We start from the raw sequence: 23241 nt of genomic DNA, 5'->3' as shown, positions 1-23241 counted from the left end.
ACTTACAACCGTTTTTCGCACAACCATTGCGGCTTCCCCAAGGTCACATGATCAAAATTCGGACGCTTGGAAACTTATTTCATATTTATGACAGTTGCAGCGTCCCGGGGTCATGTCAACCCTTTTTGAGACCTTCTGACAAAGCAAAGCCAGTGGGGAAATCAGATTCATCCAACGGCTGTGTTTCTAACGTAACAACTGCAGCGATTCACTTAACAAATGTGTCAAGAAAAGTCGTAAAACGGGGCAAAGCTCACTTAATAAATGTCCCGCTTGCCAACAGAAATTTTGCACTCAATGGCAGTTGTAAGTCGAGGACTACCTTTACACAAATTAAAACTGCTGCCGGGATGCAGTTTAGTGTGGAGGCAGCTGTTGCTAGTGTGGCCCATATCCAAATGGCAGCAGTTCAATCCTTACTTTTAATGGGGTAAACTTCTAGCCTTCCTAGAGCCATTCGGAAACAAATTACCTCCAAACATTCTAAACTCAGCTGAACAGCAGTCAGTGCTTATTATTAACCACAATATAAAATCGGCAGGCGAGTGAAGTAATGAGGATATTTTCAGCACTGTATACACGATAAAAAGCCAGGAAACTTCTAGGGATGGGCAAAATGTGTGGCATTAAGATGCCCCAGTTCTCCTGATCTGAGGACCATCCTTGGGCATAAAAGTGGCTTAAGGAACCATATTCCAATGGAGGGGAGGGGGACACAAAAACTGAATTTAATTCAATTTACACATTTTGCTTAGTTATACAGATAGCATAGTAACCTCCGGTGTCTTTGATACATTTTTTTTTCCTTCTGTCACATCAAGAGTTATCCTTGCTATGGCAATTGGCAAAATGGTTTGCAGGGTGTGTGTGTGTGGCTACAAACAGTCCTGGGGATGCAATTTCTGCGCCTACAGGAAACATCTGTGACAAAGACTGAAAGGCAACGACGAACATGTTTCACGTGTATGCGTGTGGTTGAGAGTACGGGAGTATGGGGACAATTTGGGAACAAGATGTATTGTTTATGGCCAATCACTTATATGCCTTTCAATAAAATATGTACAGGATACCTATGTGCTTTTTTTATGGCTATGTACCCCTCAGTTTCAAGTCTCACGTGGGAGGAAAGGCTGTGGGGGTAAGTATGACCTTCCATTAGTCCATCAAAGGGCCAGAGATTTGGTCTACCTGAGCTCATGCTATCAACTGTAGCCAGGGCACCCCTCTTCTGTGCTGAGTTAAATTAAGATGGCAGGCTTCCTTCCTCCGTCATTCGCCGTCCATAGGTCCATGCTCTTCTGTTTGTGAGCCAAAGCATGCTCTCCGTTTCATGAAGAGAACAGGGGGAAGAGTTGGTTGTGCTAGTTATGACAGCTTCCTCGCCTTCTGCGAAGAAGTTCCACAGGCCTCCCTGGGAGTGACGCAGAGGACAGCCTCCCCACTGTCTAATGCTCAGAGCTGGCTGGAGTATTATTGCTTAATGGCTGACCAAGGCCGTCCCTGCTTCTCACTGTCGGCTGGTGTCTGGTTCCACCTTAATGCTGTTTCTTCTTGCCTCAGGCTGTGCTGCTGGAGGCTGGCATCGCTCAGAAAGAGTTTCCCCAAACTCTAAAAAAAGAGAAGCAGAAATCAGAAGTAAAGATTTCATGATCCATTTCAAAGCAGTCATATGGACATATAATCCGGCACAAGGAAAAACAGTTCAACTTGTTTCCTATTTGAGCACTGAAGCAACTTTCATGTTTTGGATAAGGTTCCTATGGATACCCTTTGCCTCATCAAAAATCCATATATGGATACTTTTAAAAACTAATTATCAAGACAGTTAAAACAACTGGGCAGGGATTTCTCTAATAAGGGGCTATTAATGTTGGGGTGTGTGTGTTAACACCGACTGGGATATCCTGCGATGAATATGACTTCTCCCATTTTTCAGAGCCTAAACTTCCACTTTGGAGACCAGCAAAATAAAATCCAGGTAAATCTGTCTGCTGTGTTGTTGTTTTTCCCCCAATTTCTATCCTGCCTTTGGAATCTGAAGAGGACTTAAGGCAACTAACAAAACTTAAAAATAAAATTAAAACTGGGGTGGGGTTCAGGCAGTTCGCATTGGTTCAGGCGAACCGGATGTTAATTTTGCATCAGGTTTGCCAAATCTGGTTGTTGCAAGGACCGGCTGGCCCCGTCCCCTCCCCTCCCAGGAGTCTCCATGCCAGGTAAGTGTAGAGGCTCTGGGAGGGCGAAAATGGGCCTACTGGAAGGCCAGAAATGAGCCTGTTTCCAGCCTATGGAGGCCTTCCGAAGTCCAGGAGAGGTCTGTTTTCACCCTCCTGGAGGCTCAGGGAAAGCCTCCGGAGCCTGGGGAGGATGAAAATTCCCCTCCTCCCCCCGCCATGGTGCAAGAGGCTGAGTAAGCCACGCCAACCCAGCAACCAGGCCGGGAATGGGTTGCTAACATTTTTGAATCCCACCCCTGATTAGAACTATGTCATAATAAAGCGCCAGTCTTTTCCCAAAACATTTTGGGTAGACTCCAGAAACGTAACGAATTGCCTTGAGTCACAATCCTGTTCCTTGGTTTCTGAACCACAAACATTCAGTGCCCCAAAGGTGCCCTGTACCTCACTAAAGCTGACAAAGCTGGCCTTTTCTGAATGATATGCAATTTGCTTCTTTCCATATTCCAGGACATAACTGCAAGATGAACCCAGTAGTAATATTGATTTTTGGCAACTTGGTGAATCTTTTCAGAAACAAAAGCCCCTCTTCCCACTCCTCTAGTATGATTTCGGTTTCTTTAACACCAACATACAAGCTTTTCAGTCTGCTCCCTGAAGAATATTAATAGTTTTGGCCTCTACTAAACGGTGACCGTGTTTCCCCAAAGGGATGCAACTGAGCTTCATAAAGATGGAGACTGTAGCTCTCCTCATTCTCAATTGTATCCTTTGCTCCTAACAGGCTCCCTGATAAGCCTAACAGGCTTCCTCTTGCCATCTCAGTCCTCTGCTGCCCATCAGATTTCAAATGAAGCATGAGGAGCCTTTTCTGCTGTGGCTCCTGCGCTTTAGAACATCTTATCCCCACCCAAAGTGAGATCTGCTATCCCCCCCCCCCCTTCTGATCTTCCATAAGGACTTGAACACCTGGCTTTGCCAGCTGGCTTGGTCCCCCAAATGGGGGAGTATCAGGCTGTTGTTAATGGATTAGGAGAAAATCCCACCTCCCCTCCTGTACATCCTGCTCCCTCCCCTCCCTCCCAATCTTTTAACTGTAATTTTACTTTTGATTGTGATTCCATTGTATTGTTTTTAGAAATATTTGTGTTTTATGGTTTGATAGCTTTTAATGTTGTAAACCAGCTAAAGTCACCTCACAGCAAGGTGGGCAGCAAATATATCTAATAAAATAAAATAATAAAATATGAAATAAAATAATAAAATATGAAATAAAATAATAAAATATGAAATAAAATAATAAAATATGAAATAAAATAATAAAATATGAAATAAAATAATAAAATATGAAATAAAATAATAAAATATGAAATAAAATAATAAAATATGAAATAAAATAATAAAATATGAAATAAAATACAGCTAGTCCTCAACGTACGACCACAATTGAGCCCAAAATTTATGTTGCTAAATGAGGCACTTGTTAAGTGAGTTTTGTCCCATTTTACAACTTTTCTTGCTACATTTGTTTAGTGAATCACCGCAGTTGTTAAGTGAATCTGGCTTCCCCGATGACGTTGCTTGTCAGAGGTTCGTAAAAGTTGATCACGTGACTCCAGGACACGGCAACCATCATACATGTGAGTCAGTTGTCAAGTATCCGAATGTAACTCACATGACAGTCACATGTAAGTTACATTCTTACATGTGAAAAATAGTCCTAAATCACTTCTTTCAGTGTTGTTTTAACTTCAAACGGTCACTAAGACAACGGTTGTAAGTCGAGGACTACTTGTTAAATAAGATAAAATAAATAAATAAAATACCAGAAAGAAAATTAAATTAAAAGGAAAGCAGCTACTTACCAGGCATCTGGGGTTTTCCTTGCAAGCGGGGGCTGAGCCGTCCCACTCGCTCGTGGGACACCAGCCGGGCCAATCGGAGCCCTTCATCCATCAGTGTCTGCTGCAGGATGTGACGGCTCCATAAGCCATGTGGCGGGAGGCTCAGCAGCGCATCCGAAGCGGTGTTGGGGGGTGGCGTAAGTCGGGGACAAGACCCAGTAGCTGTGGGGAAAAAGAATCAGGAGGGGAAAGGCATGTCTTTAAGTAAAAGGTATTAAATCAGTAGTATACTGCTCTCAAGTAATCTGTCCTCAGCTTCAGATAGCTAGAATAGGCCCAAAGGTAACAGAGAAAAGTTGGTTCCCAATACGCTGCATGAATTTGACTCTGGAGTTATCAAAAAAAAAAATACTGAGTTGCACTTAAAGGTGTGTGAGAGAGAGAGCAAGAAGGCAGATTGAGTTTCTTCACGTATCCTTTTTACAGGTGGCTTCCTGGAGGAAATGCAACACCTTTTCCTAAATAGTTTGTTAGGGAGGGGAAGGATGACTAGAAAATCTGGAGGACTAGGTGAACCTTAGAGAATGTGTGTTTTTCCAGAAAGGGTTATCAACGTTGCATAGAAAAGTGAAGACGTATTACTTTAATCCAATGCTTTTTAAACCTGGCGACTTTAAAATGTGTGGCCTTCAACTCTCAGAATTCCCCAGCCAGCACGCTAAATTTTGAAGTTGCCAAATTGGAAAAACATCACTTTTTATCGGAGAATAAATAAATGGATATCTAAATCAGAGGTGGTATTGAGCCAGTTCTGACAGGTTCTGGAGAACCGGTAGCGGAAATTTTGAGTAGTTTGGAGAACCGGCAAATAGGCTGGCCCCGCCCCCACTGCCTCCCAGCGGATCTTCTTTTGTTGCCCTGAACAGGAGAACGGAGCTGGAAAGCAGGTTAGTGGGGTGGGGAGAGAATGGGGATTTTGCTGTATCCTTCCCCAGGAGTGGGGAGGAAATGGAGATTTTGCAGTAGCCTTCCCCTGCCATGCCCACAAAGCCATGCCCACAGAACTGGTAGTAAAAAAGTTTGAATCCCACCACTGGTCTAAATGAATATAATTGAAGTTCTTCAAAACTATTAAGACATTTACTCTATTACTATTGCTATTACTCATGGGGTAAATAATAAAGAGGTAAGGAGAGGAGGATGGAAGAGAGAGGAAGAGAAGGGGAGAGGGTAAGTAGGGAAAGAGGAAGAGTAGGAGAAAGGTAAGGGAAGAAGGACGGGAAAGGAGGAAGGGAGAAAAGGAAAGGAAAATAAGGTGGTCTTGCAACAGGAGGAAGGGATGGTAAACAAAGCAACCCAAACTATATAACATAACCTATTAAATGAAATAAATGAATATAATTGAAGTTCTTCAAAACTATTAAGACATTTACACTATTACTATTGCTATTACTCATTTTAGACTGCTGTTTAAAAGAATGTTGCTAATTTAACAAGTAGCTGTTCACAATAAAGAGATATGCTGAACAATGTTTTCTCTTTTTTTCCTATTTCACCCCTATTCTCTGAATGCGCAGATATTCCTCAATTTACAACAGCTTGGGACTTCCGGTTCCGGCGGCTACGGCGACAGGCAGATCGCTGCCTGCTCCAGCTCTCCCGGTGGGCTTCCCCCGCTTCTGGGGGGGCACAAGACGCCTTGGAGGGGCGTCTTGCCGAAGGAACGGCTCGCGGAGGGTCCTGGCGTCGGCGGCGGCTGGCGGGGGCTCCTCCGCTTCGTTCTAGGCATCGGGGAGCAGTTTTGGAGGACGTGCGTGCGCACGCGTCTCGCCCCATGCCGATCGGAGAACACACTTCCGAACGAAGCAGCGGCAGTATGGTGAGAGGCTTCCTTTCTGCATTCCTTCGCTTTTGAATTGATGAACTTTTCAGCACTTTTAAAAAGTTAAACTTTCGGATCCCTGCTAGAGGTGCGGCTAGAGGGAGGGGGATTTCCCCCCCTCCCTCGGACAAGCGGCTTGAAAAGACTTTCCTTCCATCCCCAGAGAGGAGGAGGGGGGAGAGCCAACTAATGATGCCTCACCCCTATAAAAGTGATTTTCATTCGACCTAGCTCCAGAACTAATGGATGAACTGAGAACTTTTTGAACTTTTAAAAATTTTACTATGCCTCTGAGCCCAAAGCTGGCAGGGCAAGATGGCACACTTCCGTTGTCTTCATGAACTGTGAAACCTGACTCCACCTTTAAAATTCAGGCTTCCGGTCTTTGTCTCCGAGTCACCCAGAGGAATTTCTTGTGGATTGCTACTTTCTGAACTCTTTGGAGAAAAAAAACTTTCATCTACTGCTAGAGTGACTAAAGAAATCCCCATCTATTTGGATCCTCTGCCTTCTGAATTCGCCTGCCTGCTCTACCTCTCCAGCTGCCCAGTCTCTACTTTGACTGATCTCCTTGCTTCATAAACCATGTCTCCAAAAAGACCACCTCCTGGAAAGCCTGGCTTTGCTACTTCTGCTCCAACGTCTGCAACGTCTAGTCCAGCTACACAGTCAAAGATATCAGAACTGATGCAACCCAAGACTACAGAGATAGACTTCCAACAAATGCTTCAACAAATTTTACAAGGCCAGGAGGAAATTAAGAAACAGTTAAGGGAAATGAAAGATGAAATTAAACAGAATCAAGCCCAAATCTTTAAGAACTCACAGAGACTGGACCTTGTGGAGGGTGGGGTGGCGGAGGCGAGGGGGGGGGTAGAGGCCTTACAGAAGGGGAACAAAGAACTTGACATCCAACAAATGAAAGCAGAGTTTGAAAGAATGTCCTTTTATCTTAGATTTCAAAATGTAATAGAAGCAGATGGGGAAAATATAAGGGACATTATGACTAACATTCTAGCTGAATACATACACAAAGATAAACAGCAGATGGAATGGGAGATAGATCTAGCTTATAGAGTGAATTCAGCATATGCCAGAACACATAATGTACCCAGGGAGGTTCATATTAAATTTCTTAGGAAAACCACAAGAGATGAAATTCTGGGTGTACAAAGGGGGCAAACACTGACATACCACGATAGGGAGATAACCATTCTAAAGCAGATTCCCAAAAAAATTAGGGAAAAAAGGAAAAGCTATTCGCAATTGGCGAATAAATTATACCAGAAGGGGGTGTGGTTTAGATGGTTGATGCCTGAAGGTATGCTGATATTCTGGGAGGAGACAAGAATCAGAATCAACACACCCATAGAGGCACAGGCCTTTATGGAAAAAAACAAAGCGAACCTAGAAAAAACAGATGACACTACAACGGTTATACAGGACACGGGAGGGGCCGGAGCTCTGCCAGCGGGGGGTGAAGGGGCAACACCAAGAAAGCTCAGATCACAAAAATAAATAAGAAAACCACAATGTTATAAACAGACCGAAAGTATTAATGAATTTACAACTAGACTATATATTATAATTATATAAACTGATTGAAAAGTATTTTTTCTAGAATTAATATGCTGATTTTTTTTATGACTATGTAATAAGGTTTGATATTTTGATGTAACCTAGGAGTCTGGAGGGAGGGGGCGTCTGCCATACTTGCAACTGCCAAAATTTGTAACTATTCCACTTACCCTTTTCCGCATAAATGTTTTTAAAAAAACCAATAAAACTTCTTGAAAAAAAAAAAAAAAAAATTTACAACAGCTTATTTAGTGATGGTTCGAAGTTGCAAGGGCTCTGAAAAAAGTGACATGACCGTTTTTCATATTTACACTGTTGCAGCGTCTCTATGGTCACATGATCAAAATTTAGACCCTTGGCAGCTGATTCATATTTATGACGGTTGCAGAATCTCATGGTTACGTGATCCCCTTTTGTGAGCTTCTGACAAGCAAAGTCAACAGGGAAGCCAGATTCACTTAACATCTGTGTTTATTAACTTATCAACAGCAGTGATTTGCTTAACAACTGTGGCAAGAAAGGTTGTAAAATGGGTCAAAATTCACTTAACAAATGTCTCACTTAACAACAGAAATTTTGGGCTCCATTGTGGTTGTAAGTTTAGGATTACCTGTATAAAGTTCTCTTGCTCAGTGTTCACAAACTAAAACAAAAACACAGAAATGCTACTGTGATGGGATTCACGTTTTTTTACTACTACCGGTTCAGTGGGCGTGGCTTGGATGCAGCATGGCTTGGTGGGCGTGGTAGGGAAAGGATACTATAAAATCTCCCTTCCCTCCCCACTCCAGGGGAAGGTTACTGCAAAATCCCCATTTCCTCCCAATCAGCTGGGACTCCGGAGACAGAGAATAGATGGGGGCGGGGCCAGTCAGAGATGGTATTTACTGGTTCTCCGAACTACTCAAAATTTCTGCTATTGGTTCTCCAGAACTGGTCAGAACCTGCTGAATACCACCTCTGAAGTGCTAACTGGATTCTGGAGAAAGTGAAAGTGCATCATTGAAAGTTACGTAAAAAGAAAAAGTCAACATAGTTTACGTTGGGGTAATTAAAAAATTATTATTATTTTTTAAGATGATAGAATAGAGGTACTAAAATACAAAATAAATCCTATAAATAATCCTACAACTTTGCAATGGATAATCTAAACACTATAAATAATTAGGACAGATAACTTTACAAGGCTATAAATAAAAATAGAATTTATAAACAACTGTAAGAATGTAAAGCTATGCTACTTTACATTGTTAATACTTGCTGAAGCCCCGGTAGGGTTTATTTGGATTAAGACTATTATGACACAACTAATTATAACAAAGATATAGCAGAATAAAACATAGAGTGGTATGATTGTATTAAAAAGGAGAAGAGGGAAAAAGGACAGAGAGAGGGGAAAAAACAAAGGAAGGAAGAGAAAAAATACTAAATTATGGAAATCTAATTAAAGTTCAGTACCAACCCACTCGGAGGAAGCTGGTTTGGATACAATCATCATATTTAAACTACCATGTGGTTTGTTTAGTTTTGGTTTCCCGAATGTTTCTGATTTGTAGATTATGATTCATGGCTTAGCATGCTGTATAAACCTAGCCAATCATGGTTTCTTCCACAAAGCAATGAAATTAATAATACTGTAGTTTATGTCACAGTCACACAGCAAGTGAGATAGAGTGGGTGGGGGGGTGGGGGAGCAGCGAACTGACATAATAAAGTGTACAACTTGCAGCTTCTATTTAGCCAACTTGTAGTTAGGGTTAAAGTAATGCACACAGGATAAAGTGCAATCCAATACTGCACACACAAGGCCGAGCATGTTCCTTGCTCTTGTAAAGTAATGAGAGTCACTGTTCCAGAGACAAGATGGATTCCACAAACAGGAATGACATCACTTTGTGTGAAGCCTACCAAGAAACAAAGCCTCTTTCATAGTTTCCCATTTTACAGTCTAGTTCCATAGTCGATACCCACGGAAATCTTCCTTAGAGCCCAGAGCACCCACCTTGCGGATGTCCATCTAAGCTTTCCCCAGACAAGCTGGCTGCGTCGTCTTCTACGCTGGATCGGTATGGAGGAAGGAAGGGTTCACAGACCAAAGGAAGCTCAGGGCGACTGTGTTCTGTAACCTATTAGGAGAATTACCAAGAAAAATAAAAGAGAAGCTGCCTGCCTGCCAATTTCACTTTCTCTGTGAGAGCTGTGAACTTTCAAAACTGAAAAGTGATGATACTTTTTTTTTTTTTTACTGCAAGCTATAAATGTCATTAAACAATACGTTAATCTGCACCCGAAATATAATCTTGGAAGAATCTAAAATAAGCTTGTATGATTTTTAATGTTGACTTATCAGCCCGTTGGCTTGCCTGGAATCATGTTGTATACAGATTAATATGACATTTCCTCCTGCAATTACTTGCACTAGAATTAGTTTCCCTTTAATCCATTTAGTTACAAATGATACTAGAAGGGTGGGGTAAGAATTTGACAAAAGTAACATGGAAACTTTTGAAGTCTTGGTTTTGGAGCTTGGAACTTCAAAAAAAAAAGTGTTTGGGCCAGAATTCAGCGCACAAGGAAATGGTAGCCTTTGTCTCTTTAGCCTGTCTCCTTCTAATCTGCCTACTCCCTTTGTCAGGACTGCTATGTAATTATTTTTAAAAGCCTCCATTAAAGAGGACCCTCCATCTCCTGAATTGGCAAGACGCACATCCTGTTTCCCAAACCCTATAATCCACTCTCTCCCTCTCTAAATTGCTACAGAGCATGCTTGCAAATTTCAGGTAGAAATTGGTAGCCGTTATGCCTGTTGCATTCGGTAGAACAATGAAGACGTGGAACTGATGTTTTCTGTGATGCATGTGTTAACTAGCACTGTGCCTCCACTTTAAGGCAAACACTGTCCTTTCACACATTCAATTCATGGGCAAAGTCAGAGCTGGTTGGGAATGGGGCTGGGAGAAATTTTAGATTCCTCAACTTTCATGGATCAATGTAAGCCTTCATGTAATGATCAAATAATATATGTAATGAAGAATACAATCACAAAGTAATGAATTGTGGGATGGAGAGGTGGCCTCTCTCCCTACAAACAAGTCAGTGGGATGGAGCCCATTAAATGGCTCGTATGATCTGCTGTCACCGGGTCAGGGGTGGGGAGTGATTTTATTATATTAATTTATTTGATTTTTTAAAATTAGTTTTATTGTTTTAAATTGGTTTTTATATTCTGTAAGCCGCTTTGAGTCGCCATAGGCGAATAGGTGGCAATATACATTTAATTCAAATAATAATAATACAGGATAAATATATATTCACTATCCATTCAGAACTGTACATATACACCAATATATCCAGAAAGATGTGCTTACATACTAGATAGATAGATGATAGATGATAGATAGATAGATAGATAGATAGATAGATAGATAGATAGATAGATAGATAGATAGATAGATAGATAGATAGATAGATAGATGATGGATGATAGATGGGTGGAGGGATGGATGGATGATAGGATAGAGACAGAGATAGACAGAAATATGTCTGTTGCCTTAATTCTTGAAATTAAAAGTTCCAAACTAGTAAACCCAGAGAATTCTCCTAGCTCTTCAAGGACACATAGGCCAAAGGACAATGCTGTCACACTGGTAAAGCACACAAAGCTAGAATGTTGAGAAAACTTTACCATATTCTTTATCTAAGATTAAAAACAATTTTACTAACATTAGCCTGGTGTTATCTAGACTCAGAAGAGAAGGGTAATTTTAAATTAATCCCAATCTCCAGCTTCTGGTTAGAAAGAGGAGAGGTAAAGGCAGTTGTAAAACTGAATTATTCTGGTTGCAGCATTTTTTTTCTCTCCCTCCCCCCCCCCCCCCAAGTCCTTAGGCATACCACAAGTGTGAGAACTGGGGACACAAACAAAAACACATGGCCAGCCAATCAGCCAAAAATGGGCAGCCTCTCTCCCCACAAACAAATCAGAATTGTCCTCCTCTGCTAGGTCTTCTGAAGTCAGACCAATAGGTAAGTGCCAAACTAGCCTTAGCATGCAGTATCAAAAGAACAGCAGGTTTTCTTACGCTCACTCCCCTCTTCCTATTGGTCATCTTCTGATCCTATTCAATGGCGCAAACAGCGCTCTTATTTGCATAATTTATCATCCAGGACATGAAGATACGGCAGGCAACAACGAAGAGGGGCATCCTACTTTCCTGATCTGAATCTCTTTAAGGACTGAAAGATTACAAGGGGGGAAACCCAGAGAAACCTCTGCTTCATTGAAGAAAAGATCCAAATGGACCACTGGTTTACAAACAAAGCATGCATCATTTCATTGTCATATTTCCTACAGTATTTTTCTCTGAAAACTCAAAGCATTCCTTGGTCTTTTTTCTCTTGGGCATACACATATGGTGTATCTCTTTCACTTACCTCCTGCTTGAAGCGCTTAGCTTGTCCACCACAGCTTTCATCTGGACGCAGCCTGAGGACAAAAGTCATAAAGGAGTCAGCATATCTAATTAAATAATATATCCAGGAAATCACTCCTAGCCCAATCACAAAAGAATCATTCATGCAACACTCCATATGTTCTGGGCTACCCTGGTCCAGGACATGTACCTGTGGCCAATTTAGCATTTACAGAAATTTGCAACCTGGGTGGTTATTGGAATGAATACAATTTAATGGCCTGATATAAAGATATAAAGCATTAATAACATCACAGAAGCTAACAATCTGTTGCTAGAGTTATATTAATAAAACTTGATATTTATATTGTTCTGTTTGTTTCCTAGTATGATTTGATTGCTTATTAGTAACCTATGACTATCACTAAGTGTTGTATCTTATGATTCTTGATGAATGTATTTTTTTCCCCTTTTATGTACACTGAGAGGATATGCACCAAAGACAAATTCCTTGTGTGTCCAATCACACTCGGCCAATAAAGAATTCTTTTCTATTCTATTCTATAATTTTCCTCAAACACAGCTTGCTAAACAGACCATAATGACTCAATCTATTCTACATATTAAGCTTAATGGCCAAGTCTGTCGCACTAAGTTACATTTCTGTTCACTCTGGTCTTTTTGATTAGGCCTAACTGGATAGGATCACTCATCATGCTTCACATCGTTCACTGGTTGTGACGGCTGAATATACAACTTAAAGTATATATTAAAAAATTACAGATAGTTCTCGACTTACGACAACTGAGCAGGTTTCTATTGCTACGCATGACAATTGTTAAGTGAATTTAACCCTATTTTACGACCTTTCTTGCAACAGTTGTTACTTGAACCACTGCAGTTAGTAATGTGGTCGTTAAGTGAATCTGACTTCCCCAATCTTGTCAAAAGATTGCAAAAAGCGATCACATGTCCCCAGGATACTTCAACCATCATAAATATGAGTCAGTTGCCAAGAGTCTGAATTATTATCATGACCATGGGGAAGCTGCAACGGTTGCTATGTTGAAAAATGGTTTTTCAGTGCCGATGTAACTTCAAACTGTCACTAAATCAACTGTTGTAAGTCGAGAGCTATCTGTATCCTGATGGGTCAAATAGGCCCTTATTTTAAACATGAGAAACTATAATAGGCCCTTATTTTAAACATAAGAAACGATGGCCTCATATGATGAGAATGTGTTTTTAGTTAATCTTTGGCTCAGGTTCTCCATCTGTCCTAAAATTCATATTTATGAGAAAATCTAATCTTTCTCTGCAGAAATAATTGCAATTTCACATGGTTGCTCAAATCAGGATACTGAGATTTATTCCAATCATGTTACTCAAAATGGTGTGAAAGTGCAATTTTATATGAATGAAGGCAAATATACCATATTTCTCGGAGTATAAGATGTACCGGAGTATAAGACGCACCAAGATTTTGAAGAGGCAAATTTAAAAAAAAAAGTTTTGACACTCTGCAGGCCTCTTTCATGAAACTGGGCCCATTTTTGGCAAAAAAAAAAGGGCATGCATAACCTTTAGAAGGCTTATAGAGTGCTCCTGGGTGCTGGGTGAAGGGGAAATTGAGCAGAAAACGGCCCGTTTTTCGCTCATTTCTGCCCTCCCCAGCCCCCAGGAGCACTCTTTAAGCCTCCTAAAGGCTATGCACGGCCATTTTGGTGAAGGGGGCAGGGTTTTGGGAGGCAAAAAATGCTGTATCAGTGTATAAGACGCACCCAGATTTTCAGCCTCTTTTTTGAGGGGAAAAGGTGCGTCTTATACTCCAAAATATACGCTAAGTGTTCCAGGATAATGTTGCAAGATCCTATCTGGCTCGGTCCCCCGGGATATGTGGCTGAAAGCTTGGAAGAGTAAACTGCTGGTCCCGTTGACCGACCCAGATTAGATCCTACAATTTTGCATCCTTATTTAATAAGTGATCACAGTCGGACACAAATCCTAGTTCTCAGTTTTCACCTTTAAAAAGGAAAGTGATTAGTTCAAAAGTCAAAACAGAAAGTTTTTATTTTACTTTTTAAAACATTAGAATAAAAATGAATTACAGGAATTATATACTAGAATTACCAATACGTAAAAATTCTAGACCCCCAAATTGGGACAACTGTGGTTTCAAAACTGAAAACAGAAGTTTTTGAGCTTTTTGTCAGACACAAAAAGTTGGGGATGAAAACGTGAAAACTCAAGGTTCATGCAGGATTATTCCTATATCATTTGATGATGATTTCCTTTTTTGGTGAAACCAATTTCAAAGACAAAGTAGCAGCAAATTAATAATACAAGGATTATTTTCTGAATGCCTGAGATGCTCTTGGGATAATTACCTGTATTCATTAGCATTAGTAGGCAGATAATTAACATAGGTGGACAAATCTTACTTTAGCTACAGCTTATCAGAGATCGCTTCGTATCAATATTTAGCATACGTCAAATCTAGCACTTATTTTTGACAGCATGCTCAGTAATACAGGAATCAAGGTCAGATGGAATACATGCAAAATGCCTTTTTTATCTGCCTGTTTTTGGGGGACATTTCAAATTAAGTTTCTTCAAGCAACCTGAAAGGGATACTCCCAAAGGTGCTTTTTCAAGAGACAACTGGGCTTTCTGGTTTTTCTTTGAAGACGTTTTGCTTCTCATCCAAGAAGCTCTTGATGAAAAAGTGTCTTCAAGAAGCCAAAAGCCTTCAAAGAAAAAACAGATAGTTGCCTCTTGAAAAAACACCTTTGGGACAATCCTGACTTGGATGACTGAGAATCTCCACAGACTGAAAGAGATAGTTGGTAAAGATATGGCCAAAAGCAACAGCAATTTGTTCTGCCCACTGAGAACCTTCCCAACAGGTTTACAACAATTGTTCAAGAGATTACAGTCCAGATTACAGTTCGAAAACCTCCCATTGCTAAGAAAACCACCAAGATCTGAGTCTTACCTAGAACCTTTCAGTGAAGAAAGATAGCTGCTCTCCCGAGCCACCTGACGTGACAGTGAGAACAATTCCACACGACGCAACAGCAGTGAATTGTCTCGCAGACAGAACTGAGCAGCAGCCTCATTAATTGTGAGCTGGGAGAGAAGAGTGAACAGAATTGATTCTCTGAGGAAGCATAGGACCTCAAAGAATATTAGGCCCACAGCATTTAAAGCTCTGATTCTCAAAGTTTCTGAAAGCATGGACCAGTGAATAAACTAGCTTCATTTGAGATCGACCGTCCTCTTTATTTTTAAACCTGTTTTAAAATTAAATTTGTATCAAAATGTAATTCAAAATTATGTATTTGCTACTGCTTGGATTATTTTATGTTCCCCATCTCTTGGTACACCTTAACACAAACTAGTCAACAACGTTCCTCAATATTGGGTAATTATTTTGCATGTGAAAAAGACTAGGATAATATTTTAATACAAATAGATACAAAGAGTGAAATATTGGAATTATGAATAAGAACTAAGTATTAATTGGAAAATTAGAGATTGAATAACGGTATTATTAAACATGCCTAAAAATATAATGATTAGCAGTGAAAGGATAAAATCAAACAATGAGTGATTAGATAAGTGAAATAATATACTTTAATGTAAGCATGTGTACTAATAGCAGAATTATATGGATTTGATGAATGGGAAAAATATGAATAGATCTACCCTATATGTTTAAATAATATTGTGATTGGTATTAGAATTGTACATTGAAACACTGAACGATGAAAAAATGAAGGATGAAACTTTAATATAGAGGTGAAGAGTCAAATAAGGGAGATATGAATAATAAAGCAGGTGAAAGATGGAAGACAGAAATGTCTTTGTATATTATGGTGACATGAATAAAAGAATAGAGATAGAAATAAGAGGGGAATAACAGTATATACATATACATTTTAACATAACAAGATACTGTATATGTAATAATAAGAGGGAGGTTTAGAAATTGAAGAGTGGTAGTATCAGGTATGTTTAAACAATATGAAACAATGAAAATGAAATGTAATAACCATGAGTAATATACTATGCTTACTTGTATCAAAATGTATGATACCCAGGTATCACACTGTTCACGCATTGATATGTATAAGTAATATAAAATAAAAAACTTGACCGAAAAACCCCCGATTCAATAGAAATCTTTAAGTACGAAGAGAAAAGGGGTGAATAGATCATCAGCCCAATGAAATCTCATTTTTAGTTATCGATTGTATTTTCTATTCCATTAATGACATCACATATTACCTTCTACATTGTTCATCCCCATATATTATTTGCAATATTAATGTTAATCATATTTTTTGGTAATTCTTTGTACATTTTAGTCCCCTGAGGATTTTTAGTTGTATACTATATTTTAGTATACAGCTACACTGATTGCTGACTGCTGTCATAGGAAGAACAACAATCCCCTAGTTTTAAACATTATTTATGCTGGTCTTGGATTGAAAAAATATAGATTTGCCATTGTCTGTTTGAGGCCACAGCTCCAGTCATTACATTGCACATGGATTCACAATCAGTAACTGCATTTGAGGCCTGTTTATTATTAGCATTTTCTTGAAGTTAATATTCACATTCCTTCATGTATCATCAATTACAGACTACATGAAGCACTTTTCGACTAAAGATCCATTTTCATGAACCAACTAACTGGCAATGAAGCCAGAGAAGAAAGCCTGGCCAGTCAACATAAGAAGGTGAGTCTCCACAGACCCTTGATGGTTTGTAGAGAACAGTTGAAGAATGATAGATATTTAAAGAATTAGCAGGAAAGAGAAAAAGAGAGAGAGAGAGGCAGAGAGAGAGAATGAGACAGGAAGAGGGGGGAGAGAGGGAAAGAATGAGACAGGGGGAAGGGGGAGGTTCTGATCTGGGATAAGGCAGATGCCACATCCACTAAAATTAACTCTAAGTGAATCGGTGGATATTTCTGTTAGTGAGTGAAAGACTGAGGGGCTCATCCTCTGCAGCTACTCTCTAAGGCCCCATTCCTTGGTTCTTCATCCAAAACTCTTGAAGTTGGTGGTCCCACCACTGTGAAACTCTTTTTCCATAGAAACTTTTAATTTAATTCTGTATCATTTAAAAAGAAAATTACTACCTTCACTACATAGGCTAACACAGAGGACTGCACCAGTAAGGCCTCCTTGGAGTTAAGCTCAGTTCTCAGGGATTACGTCAACATAGTCATAGTTTTTTTTCATGCCATCTGGGAACGAGTTCCCTTCTTTCAATATTTTTTTAAACTTCTTATATCTGGCCTACTCCCCCACTATATCCTGAGCAGTGGTGGGTTCCAGATCCCGGTGCAATCGGTACACTGCAATGGAGCCAGGCATCCACCGTGTGCACACACATTCACCACCCGCGACACTTCAGCTGCTTGGCGGAGTGTCGCGCAGGCGCCATATGCTCTGTGCACAAATGCCCCGATTGGTTCAAATAGCGGTAGGGAGAGGGGGCGAGCGGGCCCTCCAGAGCACAGTACCAGAAAGGTACCTGGTGCTCCCAGCAGGCACCTGTACGCCTGTACGGGGGTGTACTGGTCATATCCCACCACTGATCCTGAGGACCCCATCCAAGTGGTGAACAGACCTGCCCTTGCTTAGCTTCCCTTTCCAGATGAAGTCAGCCAGATGCTGCCCCCCGCTGAGTGCATAGGTTTTTTTTAAAATTATCACAGTAGTATTAATATTAGACATTCTTTAGTCTACTAAACCTATTGAATACTTAAAGTAAATGTCATTCCTGAGTTTTGGTTGACCAGCGTAGCTTTCCCTCATGGCTCACCTCATGAAGGGTGAACTGTTTGCCCTCGCATCGGCGTGTCTCACCCCGCCCATAGATGGCACTGTGACGCCGGATCTCTTCTTCTTTGTGAGGGTCCCCGTTGTCCATCTGGAAGATATGCCCCACTGTTTTAGCCAACTTCTTATTCAGCTTCAGGAGAGTCTTCAATTCTACATCTCCGCTGCGTGGGCAGCTGCGCAACAAACGATCCACCCCCTCAGACACTGCATGGGCCAGCTCTGGATCGAGATGCTCAGTGGATGTCGGGGGATCGCTGGGTGAGGTTACCCCTCCTTCTTCTTCAGACTCAGGGTTCCCCCATTGCATGGCTGGCAAGGGGGACATCTTCTCTTGTGGCTCGGATGGGCTTTTGGAAGGGGAAGTGGCACTGGTTTTGCCAGGGATCTCCACTGGACTGGTGTGTCCGTTGGTGAGTGATTTGTGGCCTCCGGACTCGGAGAGCTTGAAGAGTGGTATGCTGCTTACAGGTATGGAGGGCACCGGCTGGTTGAAGAGACCAGGATTGGTTGCCCACTCCCGCAAAGCCTTCTGGAGGCGCCGGACATGGAGTGGCTTGGTCGCCATGCCAACCAGAGCCATGATCTCCAGGAACTCTTCCTCACAAGCCTCGCACAGTTGCTGCACATCATCACCGCCCTGCTGGATGAAGGTCTCATAGTAGGAGAGGAGGTTGGCTCTCTGGAGGACACGGTAGAGTTGAAGTTCGCCCAGGGTACGAGGCAGCAACAATGCCATTGCCTGCAGGGGTGACAGAGTGAGACCATGAAGGACGAAGTACAAGTAATCCTCAACTTACAGCCATTTGTTTAGTGACTGTTTGAAATTACAACACCACTGATGTGCACGCCCACCACATATGGTGGTATATTCCATGTTGTTGGTTGCATTTCACACTTATGACCTTTGTAGCATCCCCATGATCATGTGATCAAAATTTGGACCCTTGGCAACTGACATATATTTACGACAGTTGTACTGTTCCGGGGTCATGCAATCACCATTTGTAACCTTCCCCAGCCAGCTTCCTCTACATCACTGCCATATTCCTGAGTCAAACAAGGCCCCAGCTTTTTCCTTTCTCTCTCCTTCATGCTAATAACACTACCTCCCTTTGCTTTCTTGGAATAAAGTCCCACTGTGCCCAGTGAGGCGCACTTCTTATTAAGTGTATTTTCAGGCTGCTGCTGCAGAAAACTTCAATTATTCTTTAAGATCCCGCTTTCTTCCTAGCTTTTTTTTTTTAACTAATGGGAGAATTTGATCTTGCACTAGAATTCACTAGGGATGCACATTCTGCATCCATCCCACACTGCAACCCCAAGCTCTAATCCATTAATCTTAACATCAAAAGAAAGCGCTTGCACTCCGTTTCAGTTTCTTACCCCTGCACTGTGAGGGTTTTTTTCTTTATTAGAAATCTTCCAAGTACAATAAACTACCCTGACTTACAATTACAGCACCCCATGCGTGTAATTGTCTTTGCCCTACCAGCCCGATAAGCATTACAATAAACCTTCTGTCTTTTGAAAACCCAGTGTGATATCTTCAACCTGCTTAGCACACACAAAACCTAGATTTTCTGCACAAACCAGAAACACTCCGCACACACCTCTTACTGGGCCTAGTAACCAACATGCACACACATATCAGACTCCTCCGAACGCCCACTGCTTGTTCCTTCTTTATCCACCCTTGTGCACGCTCTGTATTACAAGGCCATTAAAAGAGTGAAGCAATGAGCTGGGGTGGAGTTGGCACTCCATGGATACCAACAGAGCTGCCATTATTTTCTCTTCTTGGAAGAGGCTGAAGATAAACAGCGGGTGAGGAAATTTTGAGAGTACACGTGGGAGATGTGTGGGTGTGGAAGGGAGGGGGGATAATGGGAGAATGCGACTGTAATGTGGGAAAAACCTTGAGAAACTGGGCGAAGTGATGCTGCCAAGGGAACGGTCAGATAAGAGACAGCACGGCCCTCAGCTGGATAGTGGGCGGGGCAAGAGGCTCAGAAGGGGCTCTCCTTAGTCTCTCCAGCGTTAAAGGAGATGGGGAGAGAACTGTACTTTTAGACTGGCAACATTTGGTTAATTATAATAAAGTCACATTAATTCATCTGGTCATAATTCTTAATTTGGTGTGGCCAACAGCAACTAATGGTTGTTGACAGACACTCTCCAGATCAAACTTGACTATCTTCTTATAGTTCTTACTAGTCTTCTCTGGAGATGCTAACAGGGCAGGTATTAAAAGTACAGGGAGTCCTCGACTTACAACGGTTCATTTAGTGACCATTTAAAGTTACAACAGCACTGAAAATTGTGACTTATGACCGGTTTTCACACTTAGGACCGTTGCAGCATCCCCGTGGCCACATGATCAAAATTCAGATGCTTGGCAACTGGTTCATATTTATGACGGTTGCAGTGTCCTGGGGTCATGTGATCCCCTTTTGCGACCTTCTGACAAGCAAAGTCAATGGGGAAGCCAGATTCCCTTAACAACTGTGTTACTAACTTAACAAATGAAATTATTCCCCGTGGCAACAACTGTGGCAAGAAAAGTCGTTAAAATGGGAGAAAACTCACTTCACAAATGTTTCTCTTCGCAATGTCATTTTTGGATTCAATTGTGGCTGTAACTTGAGGACCACCTGCCATTATCCAAGGACTTTAAATACAATACTGCCTGGCTTATCATCTTTTGGAGTTATTTAACATTAACATTTAAAGCACCAGAGAGAGATTATAAAATTACAATTCTAAGATTACTATCTGGAATATAGTTTTTTTCTTAATACCAATACCTTATATTTCTGGATAAAGCATCAAAGATTAGGTGTTTTATGAGGATGTACACAATCTTAACATCCATCCATTTTAACATCAGTATTTCAATTCCAAGTTAAAAGCACAGATATGAGGTTGCATTTATCCTGGCTCTTTTTTTAAAAAAAGTAAACTCTTCCCTGCTGCCTATTCTTTCTCAGATACCAATGCTGGTGTGGTTTTTTCTGGGTGCACCATTGCAATGCCCCAAAATGCCCTCAACTACAGATCCTGGCTACATACCGAATACAAGCATTTAAACTCTTTGGAATTCAGACTTAAGTATATATCGAGAGAGATGAGAAGGTGCCTGAGCCTGTGCAGAATCCACCGGCCCATCGGATTCAAGGTTTCCAGACTAGGTTTCTTTTTTTAAAAAAAATATTTATTTATTTGATTTGTTAATCATTTACATGATAATAGGTATAAGAATAAACATGAGTATGAATGACATGGGGACGAATAAATGAGGAAAGTAGGACAGGGAGGGTGGTGCGCTTACGCACACCCCCTTTACGGACCCTCTTAGGAATGGGATGAGGTCAATAGTAGACGGTTTAAGGTTAAAGTTATGGGGATTTGAAGCAAATAATATTTGCCTTACTTGGGCAGAAAATAAGATTGCCCAGGTGGGGGGGCGTGACTTGCTCCCCCCCTAAAAAAGCAAGCTGGAGCCCGGAAATCTTTGTTGAATATCCTGGCATTTTCACCAGGGTCCCCCTTTGCATCCGAGCAGCTTCTTGGAGAAGCGTTTCGTCAAGGCAGTTCTTGACCCCCTCCCCATAATTTGCTTCCAGTCGCTCCCCTCATCTCACCTCTCCTGCTCATCTGCGCCGCCTCCTCTATACCCCCCCCAAACTCTCCCCCTCCTCGCCCCCCCCCCCCGTGGCAATCTTACCGCGCCAGTGGATTTCTTGCCAGTCCGACCGGTGTGCCCGTCAAGCATGGACCCAAGGCCTCGGAAGCCTCGCTGCTGGCCGCACCTTCTTCTGGCTACCAGCGGAAAGGCAGAGCCAGAAGGCGCAGGGCTCCCAACGCGGCACCTCTGTCCAGCTTCGATGGTCTTCTGCGTCCCTCCGTCGGAGCTTCTCCGTCCGCCCCGCACCCTCTCCTCTTCCTCCTCCTCCTCCTCCTCCTCCTCCTTTCTCTCTGCGCGCCTAGGCGCTGAGCCTTTGGCACGGAATTGCCTCCCACGCTGCCGGATTTACAATGGAACGGTGGTGGCGGCAGCGGCTCTGAGCTGCTGCCGCGCGTGGGAGGCTCCGGGGGCGGCAGGCAGCTTCTGCCTCGGACCAGAAAAACTGCAACAGCAGCCACATCAAACAGCCTTCGCCACCGCAAGCCCCGGGGGAGGGACGGCATTTACCGCCCACCTTCCCGCAGGAAAGGGCATATAGGATTCCTACCAACGCCCCCCCCGCCCCCGGCGTTTTATCGCCCCAACTTCTTCCACTTCTCTTCGGCGCGGGCGTTGGCGCGCCTTGGAAGGAGGCGATCGCGTCGATCCGGGGACGGACATCGTCGGTCTGGCACTTTTCTTTGCCACGTTTTTGCAAGCCTGAGCTTTTAAGTCTGGAGATTCTCAGACGATCCTGAGCTTTGTGTGGTACGCGCACCACTTTCGTGCACTTAAAAGAAAGCGGGTTTCCTTCCCGGGTGTATGCCTGCCGCCGCTTTTCCCGCCTCTGTAGGTTCATCGTGTGTGCGCTACAGTGCTTTCCTTGAGCGCACTTGCATGTGCGTTGTAAGAGACCTGTCGGTTCGCTCACTTGGACGTTCGGGTATACACGGGGGGGGGGGGGGAGTTCAGGGCAGGGTTGCTGGATTTTTATTTTTTGCACTGACCTGGGTACTATTTACAATTTGCGGGATGAAGTTCCGCGATCGGAGGGAGTTGCTGAGTAAACAATACATCCATTCATCGGAGGCATACGAGGAGTTCCCAAATATTATGAGGCCCAAACCAGGATACAGGATTTGATTCGGTATTTCCCAACCTAAGGCACTTTACAGACTTCAACTCCCAGGATTCTCAGCAATGACCAAATATGGCTGAGAAATTCTGAGCGTTCAAGTGCATATATCTGAAAGTTATTCTGACAGGGATTGATCCACAAAAAGTACTGTAATAGCTTCCCAGTCCCTGTTTTACGCTGAATTCTGCGTCTATTTTACTGAAACATGCTAGGAGACCTGCTGCTTTATTTTTGAAAAGCAAAAAGCGTTGCTTTACAAATCCATTATTTATTGAACTGGACGTATGGGAGATGGTGAAAGCACATTGGTATTTTCCTCCCTCTACCAAATAGTGCAAAGATACGGTTTGGATAAAAGAACAAGGCTTCTTCCTTTTCGGTAACCGAAGAAGCTATATAGTATATACTGTATGTAAAGTCTGATCTTTGTTTCATTAGTAGTGCACAGTAACTTTGGTGGAGAAAAACTGCCAGCTTGTGTTGATTGTCTTTAGGTCAGTGCTAAATCCTGCAGATTGCCTGGACAAGTCCCTGCAGTTTTCCTTGCAAGATTTCTTGCAAATACTTTGTCAGTGTCTGCTTAAGGACTGAGAGCAACTGACCAAGATCCCCAACTGGTATCCTACATCATCTTCCTGTTTCTAGCTGGGTGCCTTAACCACTACACCAAATTTAGCCATCTGGCAGC

At 42.1% G+C, this 23241-nt stretch overlaps 1 protein-coding gene across 1 annotated transcript; it reads right to left on the bottom strand.

The window, feature by feature from the left end:
• Positions 1-712: 712 nt before the first annotated feature.
• On the bottom strand, positions 713-22970 carry NAB2 (NGFI-A binding protein 2). Its single transcript, XM_081934420.1, has 7 exons — positions 21476-22970; positions 17732-18490; positions 14889-15022; positions 11916-11967; positions 9484-9607; positions 4043-4243; positions 713-1608 (listed from the first exon to the last, which is right to left on the bottom strand). The coding sequence occupies exons 1-7, from the start codon at positions 21521-21523 to the stop codon at positions 1508-1510; spliced, it is 1419 nt and encodes a 472-aa protein (XP_081790546.1). The 5' UTR covers positions 21524-22970; the 3' UTR covers positions 713-1507.
• Between the last annotated feature and the right edge of the window lie 271 nt (positions 22971-23241).

The sequence above is a fragment of the Natrix helvetica genome (genome assembly GCF_964273705.1).
Source record: "Natrix helvetica genome assembly, chromosome: 1".
Classification (NCBI taxonomy): domain Eukaryota; kingdom Metazoa; phylum Chordata; class Lepidosauria; order Squamata; family Natricidae; genus Natrix; species Natrix helvetica.
Note: the sequence above shows the minus strand (reverse complement) of the source record. Positions and strands in the feature narration are given on the sequence as shown.